We start from the raw sequence: 25,420 nt of genomic DNA on the forward strand, positions 1-25,420 counted from the left end.
GGATTAACTTAGATCTTCACCACAACACACCAAAGTAATTTCCAGATGGATTAAGGTCTTAAATGTTAAAAAAAAGAAAAACGAAAAATGGAAATAGGAAAGAACTAGGGATTAATATAGGAGAATATTTATATATTCATTCTATTGCAATAAAACAAAAGAAAAATGGATGATTTGAATATATATAACTTAGAAAAAGGCATGAATGGCAAAAAATGGAAACTAAAAAATATATATGTAATATTTATGTCAGGCAAGGGGCTGATTATATGAAGGGTTCTGTAAAGTATTTCAGCAAGGAAAAGATGAATGTACCAGATTCTAAAAGGCAATAAAGATTTCCTATTTCTAAATGTATCTAAAATAAAAATTAAAGAGGGTGAGGATTCTTAAACCACCTAAAGTAATGAGAAGACAGAAATTACTGCAGATCAACCTATCACATTCTTGATGATGTATTTTAAAAATTAAGACTGCTTGAAAAGTTTATTCTTTTAAAATGTGAAATACTTCCTCTTAAATTTTGTTCATGTTCTGAATTATCAATTTCTAAACTGATAGAGTTCAAAATTAATGATTTATATAAAAACACTTCAGATAAAACAAGTGCTTAAAGTGAGTTGAAGAAGGGATTTCTGCTGCTAGACAGATTGAGTAACCATATTTTTCTCTGTACTTATTAAAGTACAGCTGAAACCTTGGACATTATAAGTATATAAAACAAGCATAAAAAGACTGAAAGGTGGAAAGAAGGCAATAGACTTGCTAGAGATGGTGGGACCCAAGGAAAGACATAGCTGTGAGTGAGTTCCCTGGAGTTTCTTTTTACCTCATTTATCCCACACTGGGTAGCGGAGAAGCCAACAACCCAGAAACAACATTGGACACAAACTAAAAACCTGCTCTCTCAAGCAGAAGGACGGAGAAATGGACAGCCTAGTAAGACAGAAAACTTTCAGACAATAACCGTTCTACTCTAGCCAAACACCACCAAGAGAACTATGGCCTACCCCACCAGCAAAGGCTAAATGGAGAACCTAGACTTCCACCCTTTTGAGGCTGTCCAGTCCTTCTGAGGTGGTGTCAGAGAAGACTGAGTGTCAAGCTAAGGCTTTCATCTCCACAAGGCAGTGCAGAAAGTATCCCCTCCCTAAGTGAGGAGTGCCAGTGAAGACCGTATGGGAGCCTGGACTTATACTCCTACCAGGCAGTAACAAGAACCCAACAACCTCCCTGTTGGAGTGGGTCAGAGGCAGTCTGGTGAAGGGTCAGGACTTTCACCACCAATCAGCTAAAATGAGACTACTCCCCACAGTACCAGTATAGGACTCTGGGAGAACCTGACCTCTCACCCTTATCCGTTGGTAACAAAGAGCCCTCCATAGCCCAGGCCAGGAAGTGGAACACAGTATTTCCCCCCACATTCACTTAGTCACATATAACTACCTGAATGGGTTAAGCTGAGAAATGTAGGGTCCAGTTGGGCAATTGTAGGTCCAACCACAACTCTGTTTTGGTGTATGACCAGGAGTCTCTACCACAGATATGTTAATAGGACTTAATTTATCTGGTAAGATTAATCTATAACTGTTCTAAAATAATTTATTGGTTCTTTACAATTGATTTTAGTATTTCTGTACTCTGAAAAAGTTCTTTCTTATGGTTGTCCCAAATGATATGTTTGCCATTTTAAAGGCTCTTTCAAATATCTGTTTCTTCTTCAGCACAATTTTTTTTTGTCTTTGAATATATTTTTGTGTTCTATTGATGTTTATTAAAATAACTTAGGGCTGGGTGCAGTGGCTCATACCTGTATTCCTAGCACTTAGGGAGACTGAGGTGGGAGGATCACTTAAGCCCGGGAGATCAAGACTATAGTGAGCCATGATTGCACCATTGTGCTCGCACCTGGGCAACAGAGCAAGCCCCTGTCTCAAACAAACAAATAACTCACTCGCTCACTCACTCACTCACTCAGGTCACTTTTACCTGACGCTATCTACTGACATATAACTATGAAAATTACTGAAACTGATTGCTGCCCCAAATTTAGGTTTTCTATCCCAAATTATAACCTTTCACTCTACTTTCTCTCGTGTCCCTCCTTCTCAATAAAAAGAAATTTAAAACCTAGGTCTATTATGATAGTTTTCCTTCTCTTTGTCAGAATTGCAGAGAGCTTAGCTATTTTAGCTAGATCGGGGTGATATTTTTTAAAAAGTGACAAGTTATTTTATATATGGTAAAGAAATTAGGCAACATTCATTTTCTGAAAAAATATTTTTGTCTTTGGAAGAGATTAAATTACTTAAGATACAGTAAAACAGAAAATATGTTAAAGAAGTAACAAAATATGTTGCTTTCCTTTTGGCCCCTGATTTTGGCTGTCAACTTATTAAAATTAACTAAATTCTGTAACTCAGTACCAAAATAATTTTATTTTTATGTGTAATATAATCTGTAATCATATTTTTAACTTAATCTTTTTTACTCCTAGTGTACACTTCATTTGGACAATTAGATCTTTAAGGATAATGTAGTTTTATTAACAGGGTTGCATTTTTGTATGTGTGCTTTAAGTTTTTTTTTTTCCTTTTTGAAAACAAGCCCCAAAGCAAATTCTTTATTTCTAGGCAGTGGCCATATTCTGTTTTCTTAACCTGTACATTTAATTCTAGATGAAAAAACAATTGTTGAAGCCTGTGATCCTGGTTAACATTTACATGTTGTTTTAACATTTGTTAGCTATAATTCAGAAAAATCTTTTGAATTTATACCATTGAATTTTACTTTTTTAGCATCCTTTTATCAAGAATGCAAAACCTGTATCAATATTAAGAGACCTGATCACAGAAGCTATGGAGATCAAAGCTAAAAGACATGAGGAACAGCAACGAGAATTGGAAGAGGAAGAAGAAAATTCGGTTTGTAATTATCTTCAAAAAGTTGATTTTTTTCTGCTTTTCTATAATTCTGTTTCTTTAAATAAAAGCACTTACTGTTTTATTATACAAGTAAGATATGTTTTTTCATTGAATCTCAAAATATATTTGGTTTGCATTATACATTTGCTATCTTTTTCTGATGTCTTAAGAATTAGTGATTACTGGAATGTAATGTTGATAGGATGAACTTGCGCAGTACCTAGTATCTAGTTGATACTAACTCTGGGTTTGTTAAATAAATATTGTCTTGAATTTGGACAATTTTGTGTCATATCTTCTGGAATTTTCTTTTAACTGGTCGCCAGCTATGTTGTAGATAAAGCGTACCATAGAAGAATAGGAGTTGCAGGTGGGACATAAAAGGGCCTGGCATATAAAACTAGCCATTAGTTCCTTTTACTTTATGCTGATGTTACTACATTTAAATAACAAAATAAAATAATTGTATTTATTTACCACATTTTGTAGTGTCTAATACTTTTCTTTTGAAACAGTGTCTCACTATGTTACCTGAGCTGGAGTACAGTGGCGCAATCTTGACTCACTGCAACCTCCACCTCCCAGGTTCAAGCGATTCTCCTGCCTCAGCCTCATGAGTATCTGGGACTACAGGCGCACGCTACCATGCCTGGCTAATTTTTGTATTTTTAATAGAGATGGGGTTTCACCCTTTTGGCCAGGCTGGTCTCAAACTCCTGACCTCAAGTAATCTACCCACCTGGACTTCCCAAAGTGCTGGGATTACAGATGTGAGCCAACTGCACCTGGCTTGTAGTGTCTGGTGCTTCTACCCCTTGCTAATTATTTTTTGCCTCTGTGTTTCAAGTTATATGTTTTTTTTCTGGATAAAGATATAGAGGAGAATAACCCTTGGTATTCAAATAGTCATAAGATCTGAAAACACGTGTATTATTTTATTTTTTACTGATTGAAAATGTACTTTATAACAGTATGTTCTCCCATAAAAGTTCATTTAAAAAAACTCACAGTTTCTGTATACAAATAGAATTATTTTGCTAAATTAAATTCAGTTTTAATTTCAGAGACTGGTTATCCAGTTGGGAATTCTTTTGAAATTCTTTTACTCTTTTTACCAATTATTAAACCTTTTATCACATGGTAGCCCAGGACAAGGAGAAATGTGCATCTTCATAGAGCTGATTTATAATCATGTTCTTTAGATACGCAGTTACATGAGTTATTTATTTGGCCATCGTCATGGAATGCCTAGTGAGGAGATACTTGAAGCCTGTATTCTAGACTTAAAATCTTTCACCAATGAATTCACTACTTAGAATTTTAAATAGTGTCTTCAAAAGGTATTTTTTTCTGGTTTGTCATTGTGCATTAATTCTACAAAGGTAAGTAGGTGATATGGGAGATGTAAAGACCCTTGGTTCTTGCTCTTGGGGTTTCCTGTTTCCTAACTGGATTCCTGTGTGATGATAGATACATTTAGTTTCAGATTTCTCTCCAGTTAATGTTTTTAAATGTTAAATTTTTGTAGTTGTTTCTTGTGGGTTCAAAGGCACTTTATCATATATTATCAGTTTTTACTACTTTTTAATGCTTTGTTACAGTCATTTTGGTTTCTTTCTGCCCCCTTGGTGATCTCTTTCTTCACCATTTTTCTTTCCTTCGCTGAGCTTAAGTCACACTAGTCTTTCAGATTTTTATTATTTTTTTTTAATATGCTTAAGATCTTTCCTTACTCAGGGCCTTTGCATGTGCTATACTCTGTGCTTGAAACACTCTTTTTCCTTAGAACTCTTGGAGTGGCTAGGTTCTTTTCTTTTGAGTCTCAGCTTTAAATATCTTGTACCCCCAAAACATAGCACCTTAAAACAACGCACATTTATTATCATGGTATTTGTAGATTGCTGTTTCAAGAGGGTCTTAGTTAGGTGATTCATTCTCAGGGTTTCTTATGAGATTGCAGTCTAAGTGTTCGTCAGAGCTGCAGTCATCTGAAGGCTTGACAAGGGCTGGAGGATTCACTTCCAGGATGGCTCATTCTGGGGCTCTCAGAGTGAGTGGTCCAAGAGAGAGAACAAAGAGGACTTCTCACTGTCTTTTATGTTGTAGTCTCAGGAGCTAAATACTGTCACTTCTGCCACATTCTGTTTATTTTATTTTATTTTATTTTTATTTATTTTTTTGAGATGGAGTCTTGCTCTGTTGCACAGGCTGGATTGCAGTGGCATGAGCTTGGCTCACTGCAACCTCTACCTCCCAGGTTCATGCAGTTCTCCTGCCTCAGCTTCCTGAGTAGCTGGGACTGTAGATTCATGCCACTACACCTGGCTAATTTTTGTATTTTTAGTAGAGACCGGGTTTCATCATATTGGTCAGGCTGGTCTTGAACTCCTGACTTTGGGTGATCCACCCACCTCAGCCTTCCAAAGTGCTGGGATTACAGGCATGAGCCCCTGTGCCCGGCCCATTCTAGTTTTTAAAAGCAAGTGAGTGGTGGAGCAGGGAGCTCCAAGAATCGATTATCTCCACAGAAGCAACTGTTAAGCTGGCAAAAACTGACAAATCAACTTTTGCATAACTCTGTAATCTGATAGAAAACTTACAGCATCCGGAAGACTGCCAGATTTTGGTAAGAAAACATTATGACATTTTTGCTTATATACCTAGTATCCTTTATTTTCTAGCTCAGCAGCAGCTATGGGGCCAGCAACCCATATTCCTGGTATAGCTCACTGGTGCCAGGAGGAGGACAATAAGAACCTTGGTCTGAAAAAAAAAAAAAAACTGTAGTTTTCATTTTGACCTGTCTGGTGGTTCCCTGAGGGACTGGTGCAGATACCTTTGTTCAGCTCCCCATGAGCTAGAGCAGCTTCCTGGTTGGTATCTGTCAACCATCTAAATCTGCTAGAGCTAGTAAACAAATTTGGCAAAGTTTCAGGGTACAGCATCAACCACAAAACTCGGTTGTATTTCTAGGCACCAGCAATGAAAAATGTAGAAAGGAATTTAAGTAAACAGTGCCATTTATAATAGCATCCAAAAGAATGAAATACCTAAGGAATAAATTTAACCAAGGAGGTGAAAAACTTGTACAGTGAAAAATACAAAACATTGCTAAAATAAAAGACCTAAATCAATAGAAAGATATCTTGTGTTCAGAGATTAGAAGACATCATATTGTGAAGATGGCAGTACTTCTCAAAGCAATTCACAGATTATTTAAAGATCCATTTCCAAATTCCAGGTTATTTTTTGCAGAAGAGGAAAAGTCAGTGCTCAAATTCATATGGAATAAAAAGGGGCCCCAAATAGCCAAAACATATCAAAAAAGAAGAACCACGTTAGAAGACTCACACTTCCCATTTTCAAAACTTAATATTAAGTTGCAGCGATCAGATCAGTGTAGTACTAGCTTAAGGATAGGTATGTAGACCAAGGGAATAGAAAGTCTGGAAATAAATCCATAAATGTATGGCCAACTGATTTTTAACAGAGTTGCTAAGACTATTTAATGGGAAAAGAACAATCTCTTCAACAAATGGTACTGGGACAGCTGGATAGCCACATGTAAAAGAATGAAGTTAGACCCCTGTGTCTTATCAAATACAGCAGGCTTTTAGTATAAGATCTGATTGGCTGGATCAGCAACCTAAATGTAAGAGCTAAAACTTTAAAACTCTTAGAAGAAAACATAGGGTTAGTCTTCATGACTTTGGATTTGTCAGTGAATTCTTAGAAAATGATCCTAAAGCAGAAGTAACAAAAGAAAAAAGATAAACTGAACTTCATCAAAATTAAACATTTTTGTGCATAAAAGAATAAATTATCAAGAAGTGAAAAGACAGCCTGTAGGATGAGAGAAAATATTTACAAATTATGCTTCTGATAAGGGTCTAGTATCCAAAATGTATAGAAGCTGGGTGCGGTGGCTCATGCCTGTAATACCAGCACTTTGGGAGGCTGAGATGGGTCGATCGCCCAAGCCCAGGAATTCAAGACTAGCTGGGCAACATAATGAGACCCTATCTGTTTAAAAAAAAAAAAAAAAAAAAAAAGGCAAACTGTATAGAGAACTCTTACAACTTACAATTGAATTATAGGCAAATTGGTGGTTACCAGAGACCAGGACAGGACCCAATTGTGGTGGGCAGGGAGTGGGAAGGAGGGAAGGATGGAGAGCGACTCCTTAATGGGTAGAGTGTTTTCTTTTGAGGTGATGAAAATGTTGTGATACTAGATAGAGGAGATGGTTGCACATTGTGAATGTACTAAGTGCCACTGATTTGTATACTTTAAAATGGTTAATTTTTTGTATATGAAGTTCACCTCAATTGAAAAAAAAAGAAGTCACTAGGTCTGGCCTGCAATCAAGGCAGTAGGAATGAGGCTCCACCTTTCGAGGGGAGAATTGCCAAAGAATTTATGGCTATGTTTTAAAACTAGCTCAGACTATCCTCTGGCCGCACATTATTTACATTCCCTGCCCATGCAAAATACACGCACTATCCCATCTACCCTAAGTATTATTTCTTTACAATATCGGCTCAAAATCTAGAATGTCATCCTCTAAATTACATTGAGATAGAGATAATGTTCCTTAGGTCCAGTTCCTCTCAATCTGAAGACCTATAAACAAAAGAGAGAAGTTTCTTAACCCACCCCTACCGCCCTGAATAGCCGACATACAATGGTGGATCAGGCATAAAATTATATCACTGTGGGTAGTTCTGTTTAAAAAAACGGAAGACAGGAAGTGCACATGAGTGCATAGAAAACTTCCATAGCGGTTTTGGAATCCAGCCAAGCAAATGTTAGAAGTTTCTTCATTAAAACTATTCCTACCTCAGCATAGTTTTTCATGACTCCTTTCTATGTTCTCTGTTTTTTGCTCTGCCCACTGAGTTCTTCCTTTTTCATGGAAGGTAGCCTGTATGTTGAGCTAGATAGTTTTGTGCACCTGCTTCCTGTGGTTGGAAATTTTGGAGTCCAAAGCCCTCTTTCCATTTCATGCATCTCTGTGCTCTGCAGTCAATGCTGGTAGTGTTTCTGCCAAAAACACTTTGTGGGTCTCCTATAAATGAGATTTATAGGAACTTACTCCATTAGAATAATCTACACTCATAAATTTTGTTGAGATAATTGTTTCCCTAATTTTGGCTTTTTGATGAGATTGTGCAGGGACAATGCCTTTAAGCTTCTTAGAAGCCCTGTTATTTGAGGAACTGCATGTATCTCTCAGAAATCTTAAAGGATTTTACAGTCACCTTTTCAGCTTGATATTTTTACCATAATTTCCTTAATATTGCCTGGATTTGAGGTTTGCTTGGAAGCTGTCTCGTAACTGTAGCATGGTTTGCTGTGTGTAGAGGCTGGAGATGTATAAAATCAACAAGTCTTTGGTCCCTCTTTTGTTTAATTGTCGTTTCTTAAGCTTATCTCTCTCCTTTTGTGTTTGATTATAGCAGCAGGAAGAAATCAGGCAACATCTTAAATGCTTTGCTAGACCACCCAGTTCATTAGGTACATTTTTTGCTTTTCCTGTTACTTTTCTGGTTCCTATAGTCAACAGTTGATATGGTTTGGCTGTGGCTCCACCCAAATTTCACCTTTAATTATAGTTCCCATAATCCCCATGTGTCGTGGTAGGGACCTGGTGGGAGGTAATTGAATCATGGGGGCAGTTACTCACATGCTGTTCTCGTGATAATGAGTGAATTCTCATGAGGTCTGATGGTTTTATAAGGGGCTTTTCCAAAACTCTTTGCTGGGCACTTCTCTCTCCTGCTGCCCTTTGAAGAGCTGACTTCTGCCATGATTGTAAGTTTCCTGAAGCCTCCTCAGCCATGTGGAACTGTGAGTCAAGTAAGCCTCCTTTCTTTATAAATTACCCAGTCTCAGGTATTTATAGCAGCGTGAGAATGGACTAATACAGTAAATTGGTATGGTAGTGGGGTGCTGCTGTAAAGGACTTGCCTTGTCTCAGATGAGACTTTGGACTTGTACTTTTGAGTTAATGCTGGAATGAGCTAAGACTTTGAGGGACTGTTGGAAAGGCATGATTGTGTTTTGAAATGTGAGGACATGAGATTTGGGAGGGGGCAGGGGCAGAATGATATGGTTTGGCTGTGTTGCTACCCACATCTCCTCTTGAACTGTAGTTCCCATATTCCTCATATGTCGTGGGAGGGACCTGGTGGGAGGTAATTGAATCAGGGAATAACCACCCGATTCTTGTGATAATGAATGAGTTCTCAGGAGATCTGATGGTTTTATAAGGGGCTTTCCCTGCTTTGCTCAGCAGTTCTCTCTCCTGCTGCCCTGTGAAGAGGTGCTTTCTGCCGTGATTTTAAGTTTCCTGAGGCCTCCCCAGCCATGTGGAACTATGAATCAATTAAACCTCTTTTCTTTATAAATTATTCAGGTATTCCTTCATTGCAGTGTGAGAATGGACTAATAAAACAATGTTTCTAAATTTTCTGCCACCACGTAAGAATCTCCTTTTCTCCAGCTTTCTAATATTTCCCTTACCTTCCTGAAACTTTCTTAAAAGCTATCAGGCTTCTAATAGTTTTTTCATGACTCTTCAGGCTCTTACTAAAACTGTCTTCAAAGTGCTTCTAGCTTCTGCCTACTGCTTAGTTTCAAATCCAACAACACCAAGTCATTTTAGGTATATGTTACTAAGTCCTATCCATATTCAAGGTGAGGGAAATTAGTTTTTGCTTTTTGAGGGAGGACTGAAAATATTGTGAGCACTTAAAAATTATGTCAGGTTTTTATGATTTTTTTTTCCCTGAATAAACATTTATTCTCTGGGGCAAAGCTTAGTGTTTCTGGGTAAAACTCTTATGGTCTTTTTACTGAAATTATAAGAAAAAAGTAAAAAGTTTGGAGAGTCACACATTGAGCAATATTCACATGCAGATTATTTTTTCAGGCAGTACCTTCCATTTTGAGGTCATTTTATTAGATGTTGCCCTGCATGGAAAACATACATACGTACACACATACATTCTCACAAGCACTTAAAAGAATGAGATAGGCAGAATGAATCTGAAGTCTTTCTACAGTTAATGTATATCCTGCATTACCATTTAGTTTTAGCAACTTTTAAAATTAGTAGATATAATTTCTCAGGAAAGTTTATCCACATTAAAGGCTCAGAATCTTACATAGTTTATATCATTTATTCCTTTGGGATTCTTTTGTGAATTGGCTTAAATTGGATTACATATACAGTTTTAAATAAAACAGCTAATTTATCATAGACTACACATCTCTTGATGTTCAGTAGGCCAATTTATTTCATTGAAGTGATACTCTTTTTTCATAAAAATAAAATATTTTTTATAAAATTTACATTAATTTTTGACTAAATGAACACAAAGTTTAATCTAAGTTGTGTATATAAAAAGCAGGCATACAGGATTTGTTCAGTTAATACTAGTTTATCCTTAGTACTCAAAATGTAAGCATGCAATTTGGTAATTTGGTATTTACACAACAAGCACTATTCATTCTTATGTATTTCTTGAATTTAGTTGATGATTTTTAACATACTAATTTGTAAGTTTGCTGGTATGGCTTATTGAAATATCATACAGGTACTTGAATAAGTTTTTTAAATATTTATACAGTAAAAGAGTACTTGTTTTTAAGTAAAACAGCAAAGCAAATGTTCTACATGTGGTACATTGGATGATGATTTTCAAAGCAGAATGATGTTAATTGAATTTATAAGATAAGGCACAGAATGCAGCATTGACATGCTATTTTTAAAGTACTTTAAAAGATTGATAAGGAGTTTAGAAGAATTGCTTTGTCACTGGAGCTCAGACATTTCTTAGGGATTACAGTGTTAAGTAAAATACAAGGAGTTAAATGGGTGTAGAAGAATTTTAAGTGAAATGTTGAGCAAAAAATGGGATACTTTTTGATGTTAAGCTTGAATGAAATCTTTTCACTTTTATGCATGTATCAGGTCCTTTACTTTTATCTAAAGAAAGGTGTTATTTGACTTCATATTAACTTATTAATGACTCAAAGAAAAGAAGTCTAATTGGTCTTAGACTATGTCTTAGAGCTTCTATCCTTGGAAAAGAAATGAGGACTTTCTGGTGACCTCTTATGGTCTGAACTCAGAGCTGTTCAGGTTGGTTGTGGTCCTTAATGTCTGAATAATGGCATATTCCCTTTAAACGTGCTTCACTAAAGCAGTTGATTCTCAGCATGGGTATGGGGAGAAATGCCAGGGTGCTTTGAATAACCCATTCCCCTCAGGTGGTGATACAGTTTCAGGTGAGCATTTCTTAGACAGAAACTCCCCCTTCCCTTCCCTTCTTTCTCCTTACCCCTATTCAATAGGGAGCTTCAAAAGTCTGCCTTCTTCTTTTTTTTTTTTTTTTTTTTTTTTGAGATGGAGTCTCACTCTGTTGCCCAGGCTGGAGTGCAGTGGTGTGATCTCAGCTCACTGCAACCTCTGCCTCCTGGGTTCAAGCGATTCTTCTGCCTCAGCCTCCCAGGTAGCTAGGGTTACAGGCGTGTGCCACCATGCCCAACTAATTTTTGTATTTTTAGTAGAAACAAGGTTTTGCCATATTGGCCAGGTTGGTCTTGAACTCCTGACCTCAAGTGATCCACCTGCCTCAGCCTCCCAAAGTGCTGGGATTACAGGCCTGAGCTGTTTCTGGCCAAAAATCTACCTTTTGAGAACCTTTTGAATTAGGTAAAGAACAGAACAGCGACAGAATTAGCCCAGGTCAGTCCAGAAGCCTGTAATGTACTTAGTTGATAAAAGGGAGGTTGCATTATCTAAAAATAGATCAGACTGTCTGAATGTGAATTCTAGTTCTGTTCCCAAATAACTTTATGTCTTTGGGCAGGTTATTTAACCTCTCTAATTCAGTTTTACCATCTGCAAATAGAGTTGTTATGAGGGTATAATTTTATATATATATATATATATATATATATATATGCACTTAGAATAATGTTTTGCACATAGTATGCTCAATAAAGTTTAGCTTTTGTTTTTATTAATGCCACTACTTACACCATCACTACTGCTGTTGTAACATTTTGGCCAGGCTTTTTTGTTGTTGTTGTTATTGTTCTGTTTGTTTAGTTTTCAGGGTTTTTTTGGTGGTTGCCCCTACTGGTTTTGCCCTACCTTGTGGCCACCAAAATAACATTACTGATCTGGTATGAACCGATATAGATTCAATTTTTAAAAAAACATTTTAAGGCCGGGCGCGGTGGCTCACGCCTGTAATCCCAACACTTTGGGAGGCCGAGGCGGGCGGATCACAAGGTCAGGAGATCAAGACCACGGTGAAACCCCGTCTCTACTAAAAATACAAAAAATTAGCCGGGCGCGGATGTGGGCACCTGTAGTCCCAGCTACTCGGGAGGCTGAGGCAGGAGAATGGCGTGAACCCGGGAGGCAGAGCTTGCAGTGAGCCGAGATCGCGCCACTGCACTCCAGCCTGGGCGACAGAGCGAGACTCCGTCTCAAAAAAAAAAAAAAACAAAAAAAAATTTTAAAACAAATTTTAGCTGGCAAATATGTTTGGAAGAGTTGGTAGATATTTTTATAAACCTAGTTTTAAAATTAAAAATAAATATATTTGGGCCAGGCACAGTGGGTCGCGCCTGTAATCCCAGCAGTTTGGGAGACCAAGACACGCTGATTGCTTGAGCCCGGGAGTTGAAGACCAGCCTGGGCAACATGGTGAAACCCTGTCTCTACAAAAAAAAAATTTTTTTTAAACCCACAAAATTAGCCAGGCTTGGTGATGCATGCCTGTAGTCCCAGCTATTTGGGAGCCTGAGGTGGGAGGATGGTTTGAGCCTGGGCAGTTGAGGCTGCAGTAAGCCATGATCAATGCCACTGGACTCCAGCCTTTCTCTCTCTGTCTCTCTAAAAAGAAAAAGCATATATATATATTTATATATTATATATTTATATTTTTACAATATATATTTTTATATTTTTTATTTTTATTAATATATAATATATATTTGTTCTCTACTGGTTTTCCTCAAATATATGTGTATATATGTATATTTGTATACATATATTTGAAAGTATGTACAAATATATATACACACACACACACACACACACACATATATATATATATATTTTTTTTTTTTTTTGAGGAAAACCAGTAAAGAACATTTACTTATTCCTTTACATGGTAAAAAGTAAATTTTATTTAATAAGAAATAGTTCAGATGAAATTATTGATGACAAATTGAAACCTTGTAAAAGAATTGATTACTTGTTATTTCTAATTTTTCCTGTGTAATCACAATTAAAACAAATTCTTATATAGTTATAACTGTGTAAATACTGTTCACTTATCTCATATTATGATTACATGTTATTTCTTTTTGTGACTTTCTGAACCAATAATTGTCTTGGTTTTTGTTACTGTTGTGGTTTTTATAGTTTTCTAATCACTAAGTTTGTTCCCCAATGCTATATTCCCAGACTCTCTGCTGGAGCTCTGAACTCCTCTGTGTATGTTCAAACACAATTTATTAATACCGTACTTTTTTTTTTTATTGATTCATGCCTTCTCTAGTCTTCTGTCCTCTACTAATCTGAACTAATTGCTCTTTAGGAGTGTTGAGCAGCTGTCATCCTAAGACTTCCTTTCAACATCAACCTGTGGAATGTCCTCTTTTTTTCTTCTGTAATCTCTTTATTCCTAGATGTTGTCTTCTTCTTTCTTGTTTTACATCCTTGTTTTTATGTATCATATCTCCCAGTAGTTTCCTGACATCAGCAGTTGTTTTCAGTCCTTACATATCTGACCATGTCTTTATTGTACATTTGCCCTTAATTGATTGATTGATTGAGTGTAAAATTTTGGATTGAAAATAACTTTCTTTTATAATTTCGAAAACCTTGCTCTTTTTCCTTGCTCAGCAATAGTGCTGATGAGAAGATAGATGCCATTCTGATACCTGATTCTTTGAATGTTTGAATGTGGGAGCTTTTTGGATCCTTACATTGTCCCCGTTATTTAAAACTTTCCTAATAATGTGCCTTGGTGTACATCTTTTCCCCATTTATCGTATGGAATGTCTTTTGACTTTTTAAATCTGGAAACACCCTTCAGTTCTGTGTGATTTCATGTTTGCTATTTCTGGATAATTTTCACTGTCTCTCCTCTTCTCTCTCTCTGGATCTCCTTTTATTTGGTTGTTGAACCTCTTAGGTTAGTCTTTCAATTATCTTTTCTGTTTCCTTTTCCCTCTTTTTCTCTTTTTGTTCTTCTCAGATTGCCTGAAGTTTATCTTCCACACTTGCTCTTTTTTCATATTAGATATTTAATGTCTAAGATAGCTTTCTCTTCTACGTTATTATTTCCTTATTATTATTTTGAGTTTTCTTTTGTTCCCTGCCTTGTCTGTGTTTCTTTTGTGTTTGTTTTGATCTCTGACATTTCATTTTATGGGCTTTCTTCAAATGTATTGGGATTATATTTGAGAGAAGCACTAAAATTACCTCTGGCAGCTCTGTGTATAAGAGTGGAACTAGTCGACCAGCAAATCTTGCTGTAAAAGATGGTAGGGTTCACTACTCTGAATTCACATGCTGCTTGTGACTTTTCTCTTTGCAAGCTTAAGTTTTATTTTTGGTCTGCTGAGTTAGCTACTTACCTATTTATCTGTTTTCTAACTTCCAAACATTTTTTCTAGCTTCCACATTTTTGACATCTCCTATATGCTGTTGTCTATTCCCCTGTGCTGTTTGTCTTTTTGGGTTTATTCTTTTCTGTGACTTTGTTGTAGTTTTGAGAGGGTTTTGCGAGGGAAGGCGTAAACCCGTGTTCTAATCTCCGTTTTGATGGGAGCTCCTGCCGTTCATAATTTCTTGGAGTGTTCTAAAATTGTAATTTTTATTTTATTTTTAAAATCTATCTATCTATCTATCTATCTATCTATCTATCTATCTATCTATCTATCTATCTATCTGTGAATGACAGTCTCACTCTGTTGCTCAGGCTGGAGTACAGTGGTGCAGTCTCAGCTCACTGCAGCCTCCACCTCCTGGGTTCAAGCAATTCTCTTGCCTCAGTCTCCTGACTAGCTGGGATTATAGGCGCCTGCCACCATGCCTGCGTAGTTTTTGTACTCTTAGTAGAGACGGGATTTCACCATGTTGGCCAGACAGGTCTTGAACTCCTGACCTCAAATGATCTGCCCGTCTTGGCCTCCCAAAGTGCTGGGATTACAAGTGTGAGCCACCGTGCCTGGCCTAAAATTGTAATTTTTGATATTGAGTTTGTAATATGATCTCTTTATAAATCTATAAAACCCTTAATATATTTCAGTGATTAACAGACTCCTTGAGTGCCCATAAATTAGAACAATTCAAAGAAAAAAATCATAGTTTGTTCAATTCTGATTTGTTTTAGAGAAGTTGTCAAACAAAGTGACAAGCAGGGAAGGGAAAACTTCTGTAAGGTAGCATTACAAGGAATCACGACACTTAAAGCAACTCATACCCAAATTTATAGTTGATTAGAATAGAAGTAAATGGTCCAGGCACGATGGCTCATGCCTGTAGTCCTAGCGCTTTCAGAGGCCAAGGCAGGTGGATAGCTTAAGCTCAGGAGTTCAAGACCAGCCTAAGCAACATGGTGAAACCCCATCTCTACAAAAAATACAAAAATTAGCCAGGCATGGTGGTGCTCACCTGTAGTCCCAGCTACTCTGGAGGGTGAGGTGGAAGGATTGCTTGAGCCCAGGAGGCAGAGGTTGCATTGAGTCAAGATTGCACCACTGCAGAGCTAGACCCTGTCTCAACAACACAACAAAAAGAATAGACATAAATGATACTTTTCTTTTTCTGAACCACTGGGTCTTTTACAATAATTTTGTCGACGTGGTGGAACAAAAGTACAATCTTGGGCCCCTCCTTATCTAATTGATACTGTGCTTGACCTAACATCTGTATCTGTTAAGTCAAGGTTGTTGCTTTGCAACCTCTTGTTATTTGTGTTTACAACTTAGCTTGGTTACCTTTGGCCCATGAAACTTTCTGGTTCTTTTTTTTTTTTTCTTTAGCTTTAGTTTGAGGGATTCATTTGGCCATTACCTACTTAGTTGTAGTACTGGGGAGTTGACTTTCTTTTAGGATATGACAGAAAGTTTTAGATGGATATTTTGGTGTCCCAGTTGTTTTCAGTGAAATTTTTCTCCATTCTGTTTTCTCCTTTTTGATTATTTCATGGATGAAAGGTTTTTTCAGCATGGTGAGAGATCTGTATTGCCAACTTTTGCTTCTGATTTATTTTCAGCCCAGAGGACCTGTATTCTCTGGCAGCTTTTACTGTAGCTGTTTCCAGTCCAGACTCTGGATTGGTCCTTAAGCAGTGACGGAGCAAATATAACACAGAGCAAGTTTAGCATTGGACCACTGACAAATTTCATAAAGCTAACTTTTTAGATAATGTAAATAAAATTTTTTCTCTGATTTCAAAATTTCAGAACTGAAATTCACTGCTACATTAAGGGAGAGATTTATATTTCACATCAAGTATTGATACTTGGGTCTATTGTGTGTGGATCCTGTATTCTTAACATAATTTTCAGAGAATTTATGGGTTATAACAATATAAACAAAAAATTTCCAAATTTAATTTACTTTTTTCTAGTTTGGCTTATTGTAGTTGGGGAAATATTAGGGGCCTAAAATTAAATTGCCATTTTCATCAATTTATAGTGTAGCTTTTGAAAAGGAAATGGTATATGATAACCATTACAAGATATGTTGGCTTTTAAAATTTTAATGCGTACACCTGTGCCCTGGGTAGCTATTATAAACAAACCTTTTAAAATATTTTTTATTCAAGAAAAGTATGAGCATGATTGGAAATAGTGCCTTATGAATTTGATTTTTTATACCTATTATAGGAAAAGCTTGTCTGATGAGAATGTATCTTGACAAATTGACATGTTTTGATAGGTGCTGAGGTAATTGTACAGATTTCTAAAATTAAATCTCAAACAGATTTCTGTAGAAGGTTAATCCAATATCAAAGTTGTTGTGTTAGTTTAAGCATTGCTAACTATGACAAAGATCTTCTTTTGGCATTTCTGAGCATGTGATGTAAATTAGGTGTTGAGATGGGTCAACTGTATTACATAGTAAGAATTTTGTTTTCTGGATATTAGTGGAAGGTATTCCCAAATCTTTAGTATGAGTTGATTAAATAATATATCTGTTTGTTCATATTTGCTATAAACTCTTGAATTGCTTATGGCAAGTCTACCTTTAAAGAATATATGTTGACAAAATTGCTCTTTCTATGCAATAAAGCTTCAAAATGCAACATTTTGTTGTTACCAAGGAGCATTCTACAGTAGTGTTGTGTATGATGTAGAGCAAACTTATGGGAATTGTCTCTGCCATATGAAAGTTTAAAATATATTATTGAATAAAAGATGCTATTTTGAAAATAGAATGCACTTAAGTGCATTTTTTAAAAGCATATACATATTGAAATTTGTAAGATATTTTAAAAATACTCTGAAAAGAGACTGCAAAAAATTTTTTGGTGAAGTAATAGAATACAGAGTTCTTGTCAGTATAAAAATTGTAGATATTAATCTCTTAAAGTTTATATGCTTTATTACCTGTAATAGAAACGTGATTCTTTGGGATTTGTGATACTCAATATAATATGTAAAATATTTAATAAATTGCTAGATCATTTGAGCTTTCTCGTGGTGGTTGTGGTGGCTTTTGGCAAAAACAAACAAAAAGCAATGCTTGATTTTTATTCTGGGAAATTTCTCACTTAATTGTTATAGGCTAGGGCCTAGGCATCAGGATTTTTAAAAAACCTTCCTAGCAGATTCCAATGTGTGGCCTGGGTGAGAACCTTTGACTTATGAGTTGTAGTGTTGGGCCTTGTGGTGAAACAGATGATAAATATTTGCTCAAATTAAGAAGCAAAGGATTTTCTCAATTTTTAAAGTTAACCTTTTATTTTTAAATAGTTTTAGATTTATAGAAGAAATACAAAAATAGTTTAGAGAGTTTCCATATGCCTCCCACATTCAGTCTCCCCTGTTATTAACATCTTATATTCGTATGATACATTTGTCTAAATAATGAACCAATATTAATACAGATTTGAAACTAAAGTGCCTATTCTTTTCAGATTTACTTAGTTTTTACCTAATGTTCTTTTTGTGTTTTAGGACCCATCAAGATGCAGTATTACATTTAGTCATCATGTCTCCTTAGGCTTCTCTTTTTTTAAAAAACAAAAATTGATACATAACAATTATACATATTTACAGGGTAAAGTGTGATGTTTTGATACATGTATATAATGTGTAAAAATCAAATCAGAATATTTAGCATTTCCATCACCTCATGCATTTATCATTTATTTGTGATAAGAACATTCAAAATCTTCTACCATTTTGAAATATACAATATTGCTGACCATAGTCACTGTACTATGCAGTAGAACACCAGAAATTATTCCTCCTAACTGTAATTTTGTATTTATTGACCCATCTCTCCCTACCACCCCCAGCCTCCACAAGCCTCCCCTACCTCTGGAAAACACCATTTCTACTCTCTACTGCCATGAGATCAGCTTCTTTAGTCTTTCTGCGCTTGGCTAATTTCACATGGCATATATACCATAAAAACGAATGCAATTTTGTCATTTGTGGCAAGCATGTATTTCCCTGGAGGATGTTAAATGATATAAGCCATGCACAGAAAGGGTTCATGATGTCGCAGCTTCTCAGAATGTCCTTGTTTTTGATGACTTTGAGAGTTTTGGGTAATAATGGTTAGATATTTTGTAGAATATCCTTCAATTGGGATTTTTTTTCTAATGATGAGACTAAGCTTACTGGTTTTTGAGAAGACCCAGAGATAAATAAAAGTCTCATCACATCAAGAGTAAATTATTCTGTCAACATGACTTACCACTGTTGATGTTAACCAGGATCACCTGACTGAGGTAGCATGTCACATTTCTTTACAGTAAAATATTCTTTCTTCCTTTTCATACTGTACTCTTTGGAAGGAAGTCACAGTACACAGCTCATATTTAAGAAGTGGGGGGTTATTCTCAACTTTCTTGAGGACTGAGTATTTAGAATTTTTTCTATACAGGATATTTGTCTGTTCTCCCCATTTATTCAATCATTTGCATCAGTATTGACTCACGGTTATTAGTTTATATTTTGGATTATAGTCCAATACTACTATGTTTATTTATTTTGCTCAAATTGTTCCAGCTTTGGCCATTGGGAACCTTTTGATTTTACTCCTTTGTCCCTATGACATATCCCCATCATTGTGGGGTTTTGTTTTGTTTTTAGCACTTTCTTACTCTCTGACACTATAAGATATTCTAGGCTTATATTGTATATTTCCTGTTCCAGTCCTAGAATAAGGAGCCTACTTCCTTTTTACTGGAAAACTGTAGGAAATCAAGATTGAATTCCAGGGGGACTTTTTTTTTACTGTGGGATGTTGTTGCTTCTGTGCCCTCTCAGCTTACGAGGCAAGGAGATATATGTGTGTATACTAACCTGTGTATATACACATTTATAACTACATATGTAGGCACCTGTGTGTGTGTGTGTGTGTGTGTGTGTGTGTATATGTATGTGTATACATCTGTATCTGTATTAAACTAAACATTAATTTATACTGATGTGTCTGACTCTAATCCATTATTATTCTAGGTGGGTCCTCTTGCTTGTTTATAACCTACAACTCCAGTGGTGAGAAACCTGGCTCCCATCATTCATTTACTAAGTTTTTCAACTCCAGTATACATGTCTAGTGGTTTCAGAATTCTTAACCCATGTGGAAAACATGGAAAACAACATTATCAGTTGCAGTGCTTATGTATCATTCCTTTTGTCTTTAGTCTAACAGAATTCACAGTTCACTTACTCCAAAGTTACTTAGGTTAGTACCTTTTCTTCTCACCCCCTTCAGTGAAGTTGTTTCAATACACTTTTAATACAGTTACTTTTTTTTTTTGCCACAATTCTACATTTCGCCCTGGGATCCCCTGACCTCCTAAATTATTGTTTTAAATTTTGCATACTTTAGGTTCACTCTTTTTGTTGTTGTTGTCATTGTTGCTTTTGAGACTGGGTCTCTCTCTTTCACCCAAGCTAAAGTTCAGTGGCACAAACATAGCTCACTGTCTTGAACTCCTGGGCTGAAGTGATCCTCCTGCCTCAGCCTCCCAAGTAGCTGGGACTACAGGCAGGCACCACCAGGCCTGGCTAATTTTTTTAATTTTTTGTAGAGACAGAGGTCTTACTGTGTGCTCAGGCTGATCTAGAACTCCTGGTCTCAAGGGATCCTCCTGCCTCAGTAGGTTCACTCTTTATGATGTAAAGTTTTGATAAATGCATGGTATTAGGCATCAAAATGATACATATGATACACTGTAGTGTCAAACAGAACAGTTTCATCACCCTTAAAAAAATCCATTGTGCTTCACATAATCAACTCTCCCCCACCGCCCTTTCAACCACTGATCTGTTTACCATTTACAGTTTCGGCTTTTCCAGGATATCATATAATTGGAATCATATATTATGCAGCCTTTTCAGACTGGCTTTTTTCACTTAACAGTATGTTTTTTGTAACAGTCATCCATGTTTTTTTGTGTGTGTGGCTTAAAACCCCATTTTATCACTGAATAGTATTACATTGCATAGATACACCACAGTTCATTTATCCATTAACTTATTGAAGGCCATCTTCAATGGTTGCTTACTAGTTTGGGGCAGTTATTAGTAAATAAAGCTGCTGTATACATTCATATGCTGGCTTTTGTGTGGATATAAGTTTTCAGGTACATTGAGTAAGTATCTAGGATCATAGTTGCTGGATCTTATGATATGTTCAGCTTAGTAAGAAACTGTCAAACTTTTCCAAAGTTGCATTATTTTATATTCCTAGTAACCAAGGAATGAGAGTTTCTGTTGCTGTGCACCAGCGGTTTGTATGGTCAGGGTTTTTGTTTGTTTGCTTTTGCATTTTAACCATTCTAAAAGGTGTTTAGTGGTATCTCGTTTTAATTTGCAATTCCTTAGTGATGAAGATGCTGGGCATCTTTTTATATGCTTATTTGCCATTTATATATCTTTGGCAAAGTGAATGTTCAATACTTTTCCCCATTTTTAAATTGTGTTGTATGTTTTCTTATTGTGAATTTTTAAGAGTTCTTTGTGTATTTTGGATATGAGTCCTTTATAAAGTATGTATTTAACAAATGTTTTCTCCCATTTTTAGTTTGTCTTTTCATTCTTTAACAGTGTCTTTCACAGAGCAGAATTTTCTAGTTTTTAGTTTTTGCCTTTTGTTTTTTTAGAGACAGGGTCTTACTCTGTAGCCCAAGCTGAGTGCAGTGGATGATCATAGCTCACTGTAGCCTCAAGCTCCTGGTCTCTAGCAATCCTCCTGCCTCAGCCTCCTTCAGTGCTGGGATTACCAGGCATGAGCCACCATGCCCAGCTGAAGTTTTTAGTTTTACTATGAAAATATCAGCTTTTTTTCATGGTTCATGCTTTTGGTGTCTATAAATTCACTACCAAACTCAAAGTCACATAGATTTTCTCCTGAGTTTTCTTCTATAGGTTTTATGGTTTTGCATTGTTATATGGGTCTTTGAAGCATTTTGAGTTAATTTTTGAGAAGGTCTATGTCTGGGTCCTTTTTTTTTTTCTTTTTTTTTTTTTTTTGTATGGATATCCAGCTTGTTCTAGCACCATTTAATGAAAAAACTGTTCTTTCTCCAATGAGTTGCTTTTGTGTCCTTTTCAAAAATCTATTGACTATATTTGTGTTGGTCTGTTTCTGAGCTCTTTATTCTGCTTCATTGATATATCATTGCTATATGTGTGTATTCTTTTGCCAGTACTATGCTGTTTTGATTATCATAGTGTTATAGAAGTTTTAAGATTGGACACGGAATCTTCTGATTTTCTTTTTCCTTTCCTTTCCTTTCCTTTTCGACGTGGCATCTTGTTTTGTTAACCAGGTTGGAGTGCAGTGGCAGCAATCACGCTCACTGCAGCTTTGACCTCCTGGGCTCAAGTGATTTTCCCACATCAGCTTCCCGAGTAGCTGGTACTGTAGGCGCACACTGCCACATTTGGCTAATTTTTGTATTTTTTGTAGAGACAGTGTCTCACTGTGTTGCCCAGGCCAGTCTCAAACTCCTGGGCTCAAGCAATCCACCCACTTCGGCCTCCTAAAGTGCTGGGGTTACAGGTGTGAGCCACTACTCCTGGCCAAATTTTGTTTTTCTGATTCAGTATTGCCTTGGCTGTTCTAGGCCTTTTGCATTTCCATAGAAAAGATCATTTTGTCAATGTTTCTAAATTAGCTTCCAGGAATTCTTATTGGGATTGAATGAAATCTATACATCAAGTTAAGGAAGAAATGACATTTTAACAGTATTGAGTCTTCAAATTCATGAACATGGGATGTTTCTCAATTTATTTAGATCATCTTTTATTTTTTGCATCAATGTATACAGATCCTGTACATGTTTTAATATGTTAGACCTAAGTAGGTTTTTTTCTATTGAAATTTTTTTCAGTTTCAAATTTCAGTTGTTTATTGCTGGTATGTAAGAAAGCAATTGACTTTTGTGTATTGCCCTTGTATCCTGTGACCTTGCCATACACACTAATTTTTATTAGTTCTAGGAGTTTTTTTGTAGATTCTGTGAAATTTTCCACACAGACAATGATGTCATCTGCAAATATAGTTTCTTTCCAGTATTTATAACTTTTTCTTATGGCACTAACTAGATGTCAGTTTTCTTTTAACTTTAATATGTTTCTGTATCCTCACTATGTTTCCTTGTCTCCCTGGTTCAGAGGTTATGTATTTTTCCCATTTATAAATATGGGTATGGAAGAAAAATAAGACATGGTAATTGCCTACAAGAAGATTGCAATCTAATGAGTGAGACAAATAAACTGATAACTGATTATAATGCAGTGTAACAAGTTCTGTGATGGAGGTACGCATGAAGAACAGTAATTGTTTTATTGCTCTTGGTTTTTTCACTTCCCTCAAAAGGCCCCTTCTCTGCTTGTTTCTTTAGTCAGCTACATGATCCCTTTCTTCTGGGCCCTTTCTCCTCATTCAAAAATACGGTTATCCTTTGACCATTTAAAAAATAAGGGAAAAAACAACAAATTATTTACAACTACACTTCTTGATAGCATAGTCAGAGCCTTTGTTTTTTCACTTTGCCCTTACACTGTGCCTCTTACACTGTGGCTGAAGTATTCTCCAGCGGTATTCTCTCCAAGGCGTATTTCTGTGTAAGATGAGATCACTTTAGCACTTACTTAATTTGAGGTGTCCATAGGTCATTTAAGTCATTTTGTATAGCAGGCGGTTGGATATGCAGGTCTGAATGCCAAGGGAGAAAGAACTCAGGCAAATTAGGAAATCAGTACTTTCTGAAGTTGGTAGTTAAACCATGAGCATAGATTGGATTGCTCAAAAAGTATTTAAAGCAAAGTGTAGGTTGCTGCGTTTGTCTTGACATCCTAGCCATTGCTTCCTCTGGAAAGAGGAAGCCTTTCATGGGGCTCCTCCAGGCTTCAGTTAGGCAAGTGCTCCTCTGTGTTCACCACGGTATACTGCGTTTAGCTCTGAGAATATTTATCTCACTGTAGTTGTCTATTTTCTAACTCCCCATTAAACTGTACATTTCTCAAGGAAAAGATTATACCTTAGCACACTTGCCTGGCACACAAAAAGCATTTATTACATAAATATTTAATTGGTAAATATTTATCAAATCAAGAAACACATGTATAAAACTGTTTTAAACAGGTTCTGCCTGACTTTTACTCATCATTAAGGATAGTGCCAGCCACAAAATCATCAACACAGAATGTATTTGCATTTAATAATTAATAAGGTGTATAGTAGCACATGAAGTATTTCTTTAGCAATGCCTAAGTCAAATGTGTGAAAAATATTGGGTTGTGGGGGAGGTGGTTTTTTGTTGCCCTGACATTTTTCTGCCTCAGAATTTTCATTTTTATCAGGAAGTTCAATGATGTAAACTGTATTTTAAAATCAATATTGTTGCTTTAGCATGTTTCAAGTAGTCTTCTTTTGAATTGTATGTTTTGGAAATTAATTTTCTAAAATTATTTTATAAAATTATATCTAAGTTTATGTAGGTGATATTTCTGTTGTTAACATTTAAACAATAAAAATACAATTTATGTATTAAAATTTATGTTTACTACCAACAAACCAAAAAGAACTATAACAAAATTTCTGCTTACTCTTTTTTTTTTTTGAGACAGAGTTTCGCTCTTTTTGCCCAGGCTGGAGTGCAATGGCGCAATCTCGGCTCACCGCAACCTCCGCCTCCCGGGTTCAAGCGATTCTCCTGCCTCAGCCTCCCGAGTAGCTGGGATTACAGGCATTTGCCACCACCCCAGCTAATTTTGTATTTTTAGTAGAGACGGGTTTTCTCCATGTTGGTCAGGCTGGTCTTGAACTCCCAACCTCAAGTGATCCACCTGCCTCGGCCTCCCAAAGTGCTGGGATTACAAGCGTGAGCCACCATGCCCGGCTGCTTACTCTTAAAATACTATCATAATGGAAGAGAAAAGGAATGAGAGAAAGAAAGAATGAAGAAAAGAAAAAAGTATTTTTAAAGACCCTTTAGCCCTTAGTTGTATTTGTTTTAGGAACATAAGATATATACAATCATAAATCTTTTCATATAAAAGCAATTTAGAATGAAGTTTTGATAAATTAATGTGACTATTGATTATTTCCTTTTGTATACTTCTATCAATTTTGTGGAATTACCACCTGTTCATTGAGTTCCTGCTATTATATGCAAGTGGAGATGACTGAATGTGAAAGATATTTGTTGTCCTTGAGGAACATAAACATTGCTTATATAAAGGTATCAACATGACTGGTTATAGTATTTTTAAATATATCACTTTTTAAAAATTTATCAAGGAACCATTAGCCTATTTCTGAAAGATATTGATGGTATGTTAGTAAATGTAATAACCTATTTTATAAACCTATTTGTGTAAATCTCCAAATAGTGGAATTTTAGTCTTTTGTCTTTGGTTCCCTCTTGTGGATGTTTTATAAACTGCTTGTAAGAACACAACAGTTTTTAAAGGTGTTATTTTTATTTTAAAATATTTGATTTTATAAGTTTCTTTATATTTTGTCAATCCTTTGACATGTTTTGGCTGTGAAAGAAAAAAGAAATGTCACAGTTAAGGTTGCTTTTACTTTTAATTCACTCTATTGTATATTAGTGTTGTGCACAGGAGATGTAAGGTAATCTTTTGTTTGGAAACTTCTCCTATAATGCCAAAAACTTGTACAGTCTTGCATCATGGAGCCTCTGAAGTCCTGCCCATATGCCTTTTCACCATTTAGCCTTGTTATACTGATGAATAAG

General features: G+C 36.0%; 1 protein-coding gene across 7 annotated transcripts in view; it reads left to right on the forward strand.

Moving 5' to 3' along the window:
- The window catches only part of LOC105476082 (serine/threonine kinase 3), a 332,200-nt gene that overhangs the window by 197,866 nt on the left and 108,914 nt on the right, over positions 1 to 25,420 (forward strand). For all 7 annotated transcript variants that reach the window (XR_011606855.1, XR_011606854.1, XR_983846.3 and 4 more), the window contains one exon: positions 2,799 to 2,924. Coding sequence is in view for 4 of the 7 variants with exons in the window: in XM_071067958.1 (XP_070924059.1) it covers positions 2,799 to 2,924 (126 nt within the window). In the remaining 3 variants the exon portion in view is untranslated. The remainder of the gene's footprint in view (positions 1 to 2,798; positions 2,925 to 25,420) is intronic.

The sequence above is a fragment of the Macaca nemestrina genome, chromosome 8, assembly GCF_043159975.1.
Source record: "Macaca nemestrina isolate mMacNem1 chromosome 8, mMacNem.hap1, whole genome shotgun sequence".
In the NCBI taxonomy this organism is placed as follows: Eukaryota; Metazoa; Chordata; class Mammalia; order Primates; family Cercopithecidae; genus Macaca; species Macaca nemestrina.